This window comes from Coregonus lavaretus (assembly GCF_964263955.1).
Source record: "Coregonus lavaretus genome assembly, chromosome: 3".
Taxonomy (NCBI): domain Eukaryota; kingdom Metazoa; phylum Chordata; class Actinopteri; order Salmoniformes; family Salmonidae; genus Coregonus; species Coregonus lavaretus.
The window spans coordinates 6063170-6076374 of NC_139990.1; the positions used below are offsets into that span (position 1 = coordinate 6063170).

The 13205-nt window shown below is 42.1% G+C and overlaps 1 protein-coding gene across 1 annotated transcript; it reads right to left on the bottom strand.

Moving 5' to 3' along the window:
* Positions 1-2033: 2033 nt before the first annotated feature.
* sem1 (SEM1 26S proteasome subunit) lies at positions 2034-12311 on the bottom strand. Its single transcript, XM_084158350.1, has 3 exons — positions 12180-12311; positions 11592-11685; positions 2034-2263 (listed from the first exon to the last, which is right to left on the bottom strand). Exons 1-3 carry the CDS (start codon positions 12253-12255, stop codon positions 2221-2223), a joined length of 213 nt encoding a protein of 70 aa, XP_084014476.1. The 5' UTR covers positions 12256-12311; the 3' UTR covers positions 2034-2220.
* Positions 12312-13205: the final 894 nt, after the last annotated feature.

Consider the following 13205-nt stretch of genomic DNA (forward strand, 5'->3'; position numbering starts at 1 on the left):
ACTATCATGGTCCAAACACACCAAGACAGTCGTGAAGAGGGCACGGCAAAGCCTATTCCCCCTCAGGAGACTAAAAAGATTTGGCATGGGTCCTCAGATCCTCAAAAAATTCTACAGCTGCACCATCGAGAGCATCCTGACTGGTTGCATCACCGCCTGGTATGGCAACTGCTTGGCCTCCGACCGCAAGGCACTACAGAGGGTAGTGCGTACGGCCCAGTACATCACTGGGGCAAAGCTTCCTGCCATCCAGGACCTCTATACCAGGCGGTGTCAGAGGAAGGCCCTCAAAATTGTCAAAGACTCCAGCCACCCTAGTCATAGACTGTTCTCTCTGCTACCGCACGGCAAGCGGTACCGGAGTGCCAAGTCTAGGTCCAAAAGACTTCTCAACAGCTTCTACCCCCAAGCCATAAGACTCCTGAACAGCTAATCATGGCTACCCGGACTATTTGCACTGCCCCCCCACCCCATCCTTTTTACGCTGCTGCTACTCTGTTAAGTATTTATGCATAGTCACTTTAACTCTACCCACATGTACATATTACCTCAACTAGCCGGTGCCCCCGCACATTGACTCTGCAACGGTACCCCCCTGTATATATAGCCTCCCTACTGTCACTTTATTTTACTTCTGCTCTTTTTTTTTCTCAACACTTTTTTTGTTGTTGTTGTTTTATTTTTACTTTTTTGTTTAAAATAAATGCACTGTTGGTTAAGGGCTGTAAGTAAGCATTTCACTGTAATGTCTGCACCTGTTGTATTCGGCGCATGTGACCAATAAAATTTGATTTGATGTACATATCCCAACCAGAAGCCATGGATTACAGGCAACATCCGCACAGAGCTAAAGGGTAGAGCTGCCGCTTTCAAGGAGCGGGACGCTTATAAGAAACCCCGCTATGCCCTCCGACGAACTATCAAACAGGCAAAGAGTCAATACAGGACTAAGACTGAATCGTACTACACCGGCTCTGACACTCGTCGGATGTGGCAGGTGGATAGATTAGATAAATCAACCCAACATTTTGTTTTGAACAAGAAATCAGGATTGTATCTTTAATAATACTACCATAATCAATATGTAGAGAAACACTGGAAAACAGTATGTGTAGAAAACATTATTAACTGCTATTCCAACAGAAGCTATTGCAGGCCTACCAGCAACATATTAAGACAGAGCCAAGCAGAGGGAGGAACACTGGAGGAGGAAGCAGCTCTTCTCTTCTACAGCAGGCTGGCAGGCAGCAGGTTTTACTGGCATCCAGAGTCCACAAATACAGCAAAATCATTTTGCCGGGGGGAGTATGGCTGGGGTAAATTGGCCTCCGGTTCAGTGCGGGGGTCCCTGCTGTGCGGAGCCGGAAGAGTAGGGCCTGGTCGGGAGTAGGGCAGGCCCAGGCAGGGCAGGCCGGGGGCCCCCATGCTGAGACCACCTCCCTGCCCCCTGACAAACACGGCAGTGGATAATCTCTCCTTCAGACTGAGACCCAGCCCCAACGCCATAAGCTCAGAGGGAACACGCTTCACTCTGTGTGTGTGGCTGGCAGTGTGTGGATCATCCTACACACACCTCCCTGTGTGTGTCTCTCTCTCTATCCACTTCTGACACACACCTGTTCATTTAATGGTTTAATATGGGAGAGTGACCATGTGAAAAATGGTTGGTAGTTCTCAAACTAAGAGCATCACAATGGTAAAATGTGCAGTGCAGCACTTGACTCTTTACTAACATCATGCAACATTCATATTGTGGATTAAAATAGATGGAGTGTGTCACACAGGCCAATAATTACTGGACCATTAAAAAGTAGGTTAAGTGAAGTGCTGGCAGTAAAGCTACGTTTTAAATCAATGGCTCTAACAAAAAGTGGTATTTAAATGGTTGTTAAACCAAAGCCCTGAACCAAAGTGGTCTTTATAGCAAAACATAACACTGTAAAATATGGATTTATATTAAAGCAGTAACTGACCAGCTGATTATATATAAAGAGATGGAAAATGTGCATAAATAAGAGTATGTGAACAGGTACTTGAACTGAACCATCTTTAATGTCTACATCATTTTCAAACACTTCACTCGTGCCAAGGTTTCTTACAAAAAATTTGCGAGTTTAGCTAGTTAAAACATCCTCCATTGTAAGTGTGACGTTATAAGATTCAAAACATCAAAGTCCATCCCTATCCAATCCCAACAGTGCTGTGTGGACTCTGCGGCTACTACGATGTCTCCATCTTGTACCCATGTTTCTCCAGCTCCGCTCTGCAGAGAAAAAAAAAAAGGATCAGTCAATCAAGGTGATTACAAGGAGTGTGTCCCAAATGGCCCACTATTCCCCATTTAGTGCACTACTTTTCCCTATGGGCCCTGGTCAAATGTAGGAAAAGAAGTACCGTGGTTAAAGTACAAGTGGCCATCTACGTCGATTGAGAGAAGCTGTTATTATACGACTGACAAAATATAAAACGCAGGCAGCTATGGCCTACTTGTACTAGGTATAACCTTATAACATAATCATATATAAGGTTTGAATAAAACAATGCAATAATTGTTTGAAAAATGAAAACAGATTGGCCACTTCAAGTCAAAACAACAGTTGATTATTCAACAAGAGTAGCCTACACACGTACATAAATAAAAATACATATTGCTGACAATTACTCAAGAAGCACACATTGTAGACTGTCCGTATCATTCAAAGCCTGCATTATCATTAACAAATGACATGCAATTATGCTGACAAATGTCTCCCATCGTAAGAAAAGAGACACCACGAAAATGAACGGCTGAAAGCAGGAGCCTTCCTTAGGCTTTTCCATACAACAGAATGCCTCATCCACCAGAAAAGATGCACTCGGATGCTTCTCTGCATCTCGAAACGCTCAGTTGAACTTTGAAACATGTCACGAAAGCATCAGAGGTTCTTTTGAAATCGGAACAACTCTCCTACCAATGAGATTTAAGCGTGAATTTTGCTAGACGAATAAGATGCCTAACATTGCTAATTATTATTATTATTATTCAGTTGGCTTGCTTACTTTGACAGTATATCAAACAATAGATTGTATGGGTCAAATTAAGTAGGCTACATCATCAAGGTTGTAAAAATCTTTTCGGTCAGAAAGGTGAAAGGTCAGTGATGTCACAACTCGTAAATCATTCTGGTTTGAGTTTCCCACTTAGAACTCCGATTTATGAGGGTCATTTATAGAGGTTAGGCTATTTACGACTCCGGAAGTCAGGTCTCTACGAGTGTCCGATAGCATCCGAACGCACCATTATTCCATAAGGATTCAATCAACTCAAGAATCAATGCTTTATAGATGACCAAAGCATAACGCCACCACTGGAAAGCATTCATGAAGCATTGATAAAAGACTAGGGATATACAGTGAGGGGAAAAAGTATTTGATCCCCTGCTGATTTTGTACGTTTGCCCACTGACAAAGAAATTATCAGTCTATAAATTTAATGGTAGGTTTATTTGAACAGTGAGAGACAGAATAACAACAAAAAAATCCAGAAAAACACGTCAAAAATGTTATAAATTGATTTGCATTTTAACAAGGGAAATAAGTATTGGGCAAATGTACAAAATCAGCAGGGGATCAAATAATTTTTTCCCTCACTGTGTGTAATATATATATATATATACACACACACACACACACACACACACACACACACAGTACCAGTCAAGTTTGGACACACCTACTCAAAGGTTTTTCTTTATTTTTACTATTTTCTACATTGTAGAATAATAGTGAAGACATCAAAACTATGAAATAACACATATGGAATCATTTAGTAATCAAAAAAAAAAGTGTTATACAAATCAAAATATATTTTAGATTCTTCAAAGTAGCCACCCTTTGCCTTGATGACAGCTTTGCACACTCTTGGCATTCTCTCAACCAGCTTCATGAGGTAGTCACCTGGAATGCATTTCAATTAACACGTGTGCCTTGTTAAAAGTTAATTTCTGGAATTTCTTTCCTTCTTAATGCGTTTGAGCCAATCAGTTGTGTTGTGACAAGGTAGGGGTGGTATACAGAAGATAGCCCTTTTTGGTAAAATACCAAGTCCATATTACGGTAAGAACAGCTCAAATAAGTAAAGAGAAACGACAGTCCATCATTACTTTAAGACATGAAGGTCAGTCAATCCGGAAAATGTCAACAATTTTGAACGTTTCTTCAAGTGCAGTCGCAAAAACCATCAAGCGCTATGATGAAATTGGCTCTGATGAGGACTGCCACAGGAAAGGAAGACCCAGAGTTACCTCTGCTGCAGAGTATACGTTCATTAGAGTTACCAGCCTCAGAAATTGCAGCCCAAATAAATGCTTCACAGAGTTCAAGTAACAGACATCAACTGTTCAGAGGAGACTGCGTGAATCAGGCCTTCATGGTCGAATTGCTGCAAAGAAACCACTACTAAAGGACACTAATAATAAGAGACTTGCTTGGGCCAAGAAACACGAGCAATGGACATTAGACCGGTGGAAATCTGTCCTTTGGTCTGATGAGTCCAAATTTGAGATTTTTGGTTCTAACCGCTGTGTCTTTGTGAGATGCAGAGTAGGTGAACGGATGATCTCTGCATGTGTGGTTCCCACCGTGAAGTATGGAGGAGGTGTGATGGTGCTTTGCTGGTGACACTGTCAGTGATTTATTTAGAATTCAAGGCACTTTACCAGCATGGCTACCACAGCATTCTGCAGCGATACGCCATCCCATCTGGTTTGGGCTTAGTGGGACTATCATTTGCTTTTCAACAGGACAATGACCCAACACACCTCCAGGCTGTGTAAGGGCTATTTGACCAAGAAGGAGAGTGATGAGTGCTGCATCAGATGACCCGACCTCAACCCAATTGAGATGGTTTGGGATGAGTTGTATGTATAAATAATTTCAAAGAAAGCTATATTTTGCTTGCATCTCCTAATAACTTTGACACGTTATCAGTGTTTGTCATTGTTGTCAACTAGTAGGGTGTCCACCCGACTGTCCAGAGAGGGTGAAAACACACTTTGGTGATGAAATTTCACTCCCTTATGTTATAAAATACATTTTACCAAGACAAATATGATTATTCATGCTCTGAATCGTTCAGTGGCGTCTTTCTAACATATTAACATTATATCCAAAATGTCGGATTTCGTAAGCTAATAAATCCGATAATAAGCACTGAGCTCTGTTGACAGAGCGGTGCAGGTTTCTCGTAACAACTTTGGAGGATTTTACATTTTGTGGCTGTCCATGTCAAAGTTTTTTCAGCGGGACTCAAAAAGCAGAATTAGAATGAAACGAGCTGAATTAAATGTAATTTGCTTTGAAAATAAATGTTGGCGGTAGGTGAACTTGATTCAGAAGCCCTGTACAGCGGGTAGGCAAAGTGTTCTAATATGGAAACATAATTTGTCTGAAAAGACAAACTCCGCCTGCCTCACGGACCGGGAGATCTGTGGCTAAATCGAGTTTGCTTACTGTGCTGGCCAATCGGTTAGCTCAAATCACTGTACCTACAGCTTCCACGACCCTGGCCACAGCAAAGTTTGATACTAGCCTATGTTAGATGTCCTAACTTTTAAAACCATGATCAGAGAGAGACCGTCAAAGAACATAGCAAAGAGCTGCTGTTTTCATGAGTTCAAGTTTTTATTAAAGCACTGTCACCGTTTTTGTTCAACACTATTACAAAACATAAAATGCACTTCTCCCTAATTCCACTCGCGCTGCAGCTGCAATTAGTAGCCAAGTGTATTGATAGCTCTGTGTTTTTATTATTATTAGCAGCATATTGTGTCTATTTTAATATCAAGGAATATTTCACTTTCTCTGGTCATAGGAACAACATGAATTTGTGCATGAGGCAGATGCGATACGACTCAAATTTCACCATCTGCTGAGCTCTCCCTCCCTCTGCTGAGACTAATGCCGTGTTCAAAACAACTGAGAACTCGGAAATCTCCGACTTCCGAGCATTCAAGACAACTGGGAAGTCAGAAAAAAATTAGATCAGACTGGGAAAAATCTTTTTGAACGGTCACCCAACTCTGAATTCCAAATCGGAAACTCTGGCATCTTTCTAAAGCTTCCAAGTTCCCAGTTGTCTTGAAAGCACCATGACTATCAGATGCAGGTACCATCAGTCATTGGATTTTGGCCCACTCCTCCATACAGACCTTCTCCAGATCCTTCAGGTTTCGGGGCTATCGCTGGGCAATACGGACTTTCAGCTCCCTCCAAAGATGTTCTATTGGGTTCAGGCCTGGAGACTGGCTAGGCCACTCCAGGACCTTGAGATGCTTCTTACGGAGCCACTCCTTAGTTGCCCTGGCTGTGTGTGTTTCGGGTCGTTGTCATGCTGGAAGACCCAGCCACGACCCATCTTCAATGCTCTTACTGAGGGAAGGGGTTGTTGGCCAAGATCTCGCGATACATGGCCCCATCCATCCTCCCCTCAATAAGGTGCAGTCGTCCTGTCCCCTTTGCAGAAAAGCATCCCCAAATAATGATGTTTCCACCTCCATGATTCACGGTTGGGATGGTGTTCTTGGGGTTGTACTCATCCTTCTACTTCCTCCAAACACGGCGAGTGGATTGTCTCATCAGACCACATGACCTTCTCCCATTCCTCCTCTGGATCATCCAGATGGTCATTGGCAAACTTCAGACGGGCCTGGACATGCGCTGGTTTGAGCAGGGGGACCTTGCGTGCACTGCAGGATTTTAATCCATGACGGCGTAGTGTGTTACTAATGGTTTTCTTTGAGACTGTGGTCCCAGCTCTCTTCAGGTCATTGACCAGGTCCTGCCGTGTAGTTCTGGGCTGATCCCTCACCTTCCTCATGATCATTGATGCCCCACGAGGTGAGATCTTGCATGGAGCCCCAGACCGAGGGTGATTGACCGTCATCTTGAACTTCTTCCATTTTCTAATAATTGCGCCAACAGTTGTTGCCTTCTCACCAAGCTGCTTGCCTATTGTCCTGTAGCCCATCCCAGCCTTGTGCAGGTCTACAATTTTATCCCTGATGTCCTTACACAGCTCTCTGGTCTTGGCCATTGTGGAGAGGTTGGAGTCTGTTTGATTGAGTGTGTGGACAGGTGTCTTTTATACAGGTAACGAATTCAAACAGGTGCAGTTAATACAGGTAATGAGTGGAGAACAGGAGGGCTTCTTAAAGAAAAACTAACAGGTCTGTGAGAGCCGGAATTCTTACTGGTTGGTAGGTGATCAAATAGTTATGTCATGCAATAAAATGCAAATTAATTACTTAAAAATCATACAATGTGATTTTCTGGATTTTTGTTTTAGGTTCCGTCTCTCACAGTTTAAGTGTACCTATGATAAAAATGACAGACCTCTACATGCTTTGTAAGTAGGAAAACCTGCAAAATCGGCAGTGTATCAAATACTTGTTCTCCCCACTGTATGTATGTATGTATGTATGTATGTATATATATATATATATATATATATATATATACACACACAGTTGAAGTCGGAAGTTTACATACACTTAGGTTGGAGTCATTAAAACTCGTTTTTCAACCAAGTCGGTTAGGACATCTACTTTGTGCATGACAGATTGTTTATAGACAGATTATTTCATTTATAATTCACTGTATCACAATTCTAGTGGGTCAGAAGTTTACATACACTAAGTTGACTGTGCCTTTAAACAGCTTGGAAAATTCCAGAAAATGATGTCATGGCTTTAGAAGCTTCTGATAGGCTAATTTACATCATTTGAATCAATTGGAGGTGTACCTGTGGATGTATTTCAAGGCCTACCTTCAAACTCAGTGCCTCTTTGCTTGACATCGTGGGAAAATCTAAAGAAATCAGCCAAGAACTCAGGAAAAAAATTGGTTCATCCTTGGGAGCAATTTCCAAACGCCTGAAGGTACCACGTTCAGCTGTACAAACAATAGTACGCAAGTATAAACACCATGGGACCATGCAGCCGTCATACCGCTCAGGAAGGAGACGCGTTCTGTCTCCTAGAGATGAACGTACTTTGGTGCGAAAAGTGCAAATCAATCCCAGAACAACCGCAAAGGACCTTGTGAAAATGCTGGAGGAAACAGGTACAAAAGTATCTATATCCACATAACCTGAAAGGCCGCTCAGCAAGGAAGAAGCCACTGCTCCAAAACTGCCATAAAAAAGCCAGACTACGGTTTGCAACTGCACATGGGGACAAAGATCGTACTTTTTGGAGAAATGTCCTCTGGTCTGATGAAACAAAAATAGAACTGTTTGGACATAATGACCATTGTTATGTTTGGAGGAAGAGGGGGGACGCTTTCAAGCCGAAGAACACCATCCCAACCGTGAAGCACGGGGGTGGCAGTATCATGCTGTGGGGGTGCTTTGCTGCAGGAGGGACTGGTGCACTTCACAAAATAGATGGCAGCATGAGGAAGGAAAATGATGTGGATATATTGAAGCAACACCTCAAGACATCAGTCAGGAAGTTAAAGCTTGGTTGGAAATGGTTCTTCCAAATGGACAATGACCACAAGCATACTTCCAAAGTTGTGGCAAAATGGCTTAAGGACAACAAAGTCAAGGTATTGGAGTGGCCATCACAAAGCCCTGACCTCAATCCTATAGAAACTGTGTGGGCAGAACTGAAATAGCATGTGCGAGCAAGGAGGCATACAAACCTGATTCAGTTAAACTAGCTGTGTCAGGAGGAATGGGCCAAAATTCACCCAACTTATTGTGGGAAGCTACCCGAAACGTTTGACCCAAGTTAAACAATTTAAAGGCAATGCTACCAAATACTAATTGAGTGTATGTAAACTTGTGACCAACTGGGAATGTGATGAAAGAAATAAAAGCTGAAATAAATCATTCTCTACTATTATTCTAACATTTCACATTCTTAAAATAAAGTGGTGATCCTAACTGACCTAAAACAGGGAATTTTTACTAGGATTAAAATGTCAGGAATTGTGAAAAACTGAGTTTAAATGTATTTGGCTAAGGTGTATGTAAACTTCCGACTTCAACTGTATCATGGTGTACAAGACACGTCTGTTTTGGGCCTGTCTGAGTGGACTGATCCATTGTGGAGGCTGTGGGGATGGCACAGTCCATCACTCTAAGACGTGCTACTGAAATTGTATTTGGTTATATAACATAAGAACAATGGTGCAACACTAATAAATCTAATATTACTTTATAACAAACGCGCTTTCTCCCGTGTTGGATAGTGGTCGATGTCCGCGGTTCTGAAACGCATCAGTGCACTGTTGAATTGGCGCCTTTTCCAAGGCCATGTTGCTATGTGCTTAACAGCCAAGTTAACCAGCATAATAATAATAATAAGCCATTTAGCAGACGCTTTTATCCAAAGCGACTTAGTCATTTTTACGTATGGTGGTCCCGGGGATCGAACCCACTACCCTGGCGTTACAAGCGCCATGCTCTACCAATTGAGCTACAGAGGACCAGCATATTGGTGTTCAGAACAGAGGCAGCAGCAGAATGAGACGAGAAAACAGCCCTTGCCTTATTGTCTAAGAAAAGTAGGGAGAGAGGAAACCAACTTAATATTAGGTCTATAAATCAATAGCCTAACTGTTAAATGTGCCTGGCTTTATAAATCATCCATATGTATCTACAGAAATAAGACCGATCCTGCTTCTGTTGCCTGTTTGAGTGTTTGTTTAATAGCCTACTGATTCCGTGAGCGCCAAGCCTCATGCAACGACATGTCAAGTAAATATTTTCACAAATTTGGCTGTTTTAAATCTTTGCTGTAATAAAGGCTTTACACGTTTTTTTCCCGTTAGAACAGCCTCTCTGGTATTATTTAGTGTTGTTTACACTGTTACAAAATTGTCCGAAAATTAATATTTATAACAATGCTATTTTTTCTTGATCTCTTTATTGTTATTATTACTATTATGATCATTATTAATAATAAGTAATGTCGTTATCATTAGTAGGCTTAGTATAGTAGCCTTGTATAACCACCATTGAGCTGTAGGCCTAAGAGCGCATCCTGTTTAGTCTTAATACCATAACTTACTTAGGCCTATATTTCAGTACTTCTATAGGTTACTGTATCAATCATACATTTTTTCACACAGGATAGGAGTCATTCATGATTTAAAATGCAATCAAGCATTTTAGTTTAAAATAAAGCGAGCCTTGAATAATTAGCTTAAACAATAAATAAACCGTTCCATTTAGGAAATTGCATTCACGAATGAATGCGACCGTTTTCAGTCTTTGCTGTAATAAAGGCGTAACAAAAAAACGTTACAACACACTCTGGTACGCTTATAATTTATTTAGTGTTGTTTACAATGTTTCAAACAGTCAGAAAAATGATATCGTAATCTAACAGCACCTGTTTGGCACATAATATGCACCCCACGCTCGCTCCTTACCTTATTTTTATTGATCTCCAATATTTTCCACAACTACTCAAATGTATTCCACGCATCTGACTTCCCCTTTACCTCATGAGCAACCAGTAGCTTAAACATTTCCCCGTTTCGAGTTTATTTGTCATGTCCTTTGCATCCATTTTGCTGTTATGGTGTTCGGAGTTTGTTATAACCAATTTATTGATGTGATTATTATATACTATAGGTCAGGCCCTATTGGTCATGTAAAGAGAACAAGGGTTGAGGGAATATTTTTCCTAAACAAATGAGGGATATAAGTAAGTCAGGTATGGCTGTAATTATGTAGCAGCTTTAGCAACACGGACAGCGCGATAAACACTGTTGGTCGCTGCAGCAGGGAGGAGAGACACAACAGGTGCTAGTCACACAGTCACTCGCCGTCTTTTTTTTTTTACACAGCAAGTCTGAGCCCCGCCCGGCACAATCAAATCAATTGCTTGTTGGGCTCCCTCTAGACATTTGTGTCTTCATTATTTAATCAAACAGTGTGCTTAAAGCATCACACAAGCTCAGTGAATATAGTTAATTTGATTAAAACACATAGGATGTGTCTATATGGAGGGGAATTTAGACCAATCGATTTAGACCAAAACATTTTTTGTCTGGGACAGCCCTACTGGAGTCTGACCATTTTTAGGGCCTTCCTCTGACACCACCTGGTATAGAGGTCCTGGATGCAAGGGAGCTCGGCCCCAGTGATGTACTGGGCCATACGTACTACCCTCTGTAAAGCCTTGTGGTCTGATGCCAAGCAGTTGCCATACCAAGTGGTGATACACGCAGTCAAGATGCTCTCAATGGGGCAGGGTTTGGACCATTGGTTTTCTTAGAGGATTATCTACACAATTAACATTATTTTACCCATTGGTCAAAACATGCGTTTTTGATTGGACACCCTACAACTACTCTCCTCAGAGACTCTCCATCTAAAGCCTGATGAAATCTGCTGTGCCTAAACATTCAGCATGTCAATTTGTACTGTTCTAGTTACCATTGCCATTTCATATTTATGTAAAGTCATATAGGCCTACTCAAAAATCATCACATCCCTTAAACTGAGTGGTAGATCTCATTTCTTGGGATAGGTTGCTGAGTGGGGCACAACGATTTGTCATAAGTAAAAGGTGGAAGGTGTAGCGGTTACTGGCTACCTGAGTTGATTAGAGAAGTCGTCCTCTACGTTGTCATCATCCCAATTGTCTTCCCACACGTGGGCATCTTCATCCTCATCCAATCCCGTCCAATCTGAACAATGATGAGAATGACAAATTATAAGCGTTAGTTAACTAGCTAGACAAGTAACTACCGTTATCTATCGAACAAGTAACTCTTACTCAACTAATTACTACACTAGCTAGTTAGATAGATAGGTAACGTTGGCTAACTAACGTAGCAAACTAGCGAACGTTAATTCACTGGCTTTTAGATTCTGCGTGTGTTGCTTACATTGTAGTTGACGTTAGTTGGCTAACGTTTAACTAGGTAAAGTTTCCACCAGTACAATCGCTAATTAGCTATCAGTGGTAGCTAGCTAACAAAACAGAGGTATCTAACTAACGTTAGCTGGCTAGGTACTAGCTAGCTACTTCTTCATTCAATGTTGTTAGCATAACTAGCTAGCTTGCTAAGCTAACTAGCTGAGTCACTGTTGGGCCCAGTCTGAAAAGTTGTCGCTAAATGAGACAATTCAGTAAAAAACGGGTTAACAATAGTAACGTAATGAACAATAATTAATTTACCCTCGGCTGCGAATTCTTCAAACTCATCGTCCTCCTCTAATAATCCCAAATCTACAGTCTGTTTCTTGTCCGACATGTTTGCTGCCTTTTCGTTGCGCGGGTCTGTGGTGAACGAATGGACTTCCAGCGAGGAGGCTTATGGGATAGTGGAGGTTCAAGAGTGGACTGGTTGCGCATGGGCAGAGAGTGCTCTGCCAACAGAATCTCCCACATCACATGATGCTCCTGATTCTGCACGAAGGTGAACAACTGAAGTCAGCAAGGTACTGTATGTTGATGTGTAGCTGTGTTGAGTTATTTTTCGTGTCCGTTTTTTGCATACGCTAAAATAGGCTATGTTTATTTATTTTGATTGTCAAGTACACTGGATAGGTAAACCCTTACCCTAAACGGGGTCCGTATCCTATTCTCAACCCTACCCCCTAAACCTAAACCTTTACCCTAAACGGGGTCTGTATCCTATTCTCAACCCTACCCCCTAAACCTTACCCTAAACGGGGTCCGTATCCTATTCTCAACCCTACCCCCTAAACCTTTACCCTAAACCGGGTCCGTATCCTATTCCCAACCCTACCCACTAAACCTTACCCTAAACCGGGTCCGTATCCTATTCCCAACCCTACCCCCTAAACCTTTACCCTAAATCGGGTCTGTATCCTATTCCCAACCCTACCCACTAAACCTTTACCCTAAACCGGGTCCGTATCCTATTCCCAACCCTACCCCCTAAACCTAAACCCAAACCCTTACCCTATACTAGGTCCGTATCCTATTCCCAACCCTACCCCCTAAACCTAAACCCTTACCCTAAACCGGGTCCGTATCCTATTCCCAACCCTACCCCCTAAACCTAAACCCAAACCCTTACCCTATACTAGGTCCGTATCCTATTCCCAACCCTACCCCCTAAACCTAAACCCTTACCCTAAACCGGGTCCGTATCCTATTCCCAACCCTACCCCCTAAACCTAAACCCTTACCCTAAACCGGGTCCGTATCCTATTCCCAACCCTACCCCCTAAACCT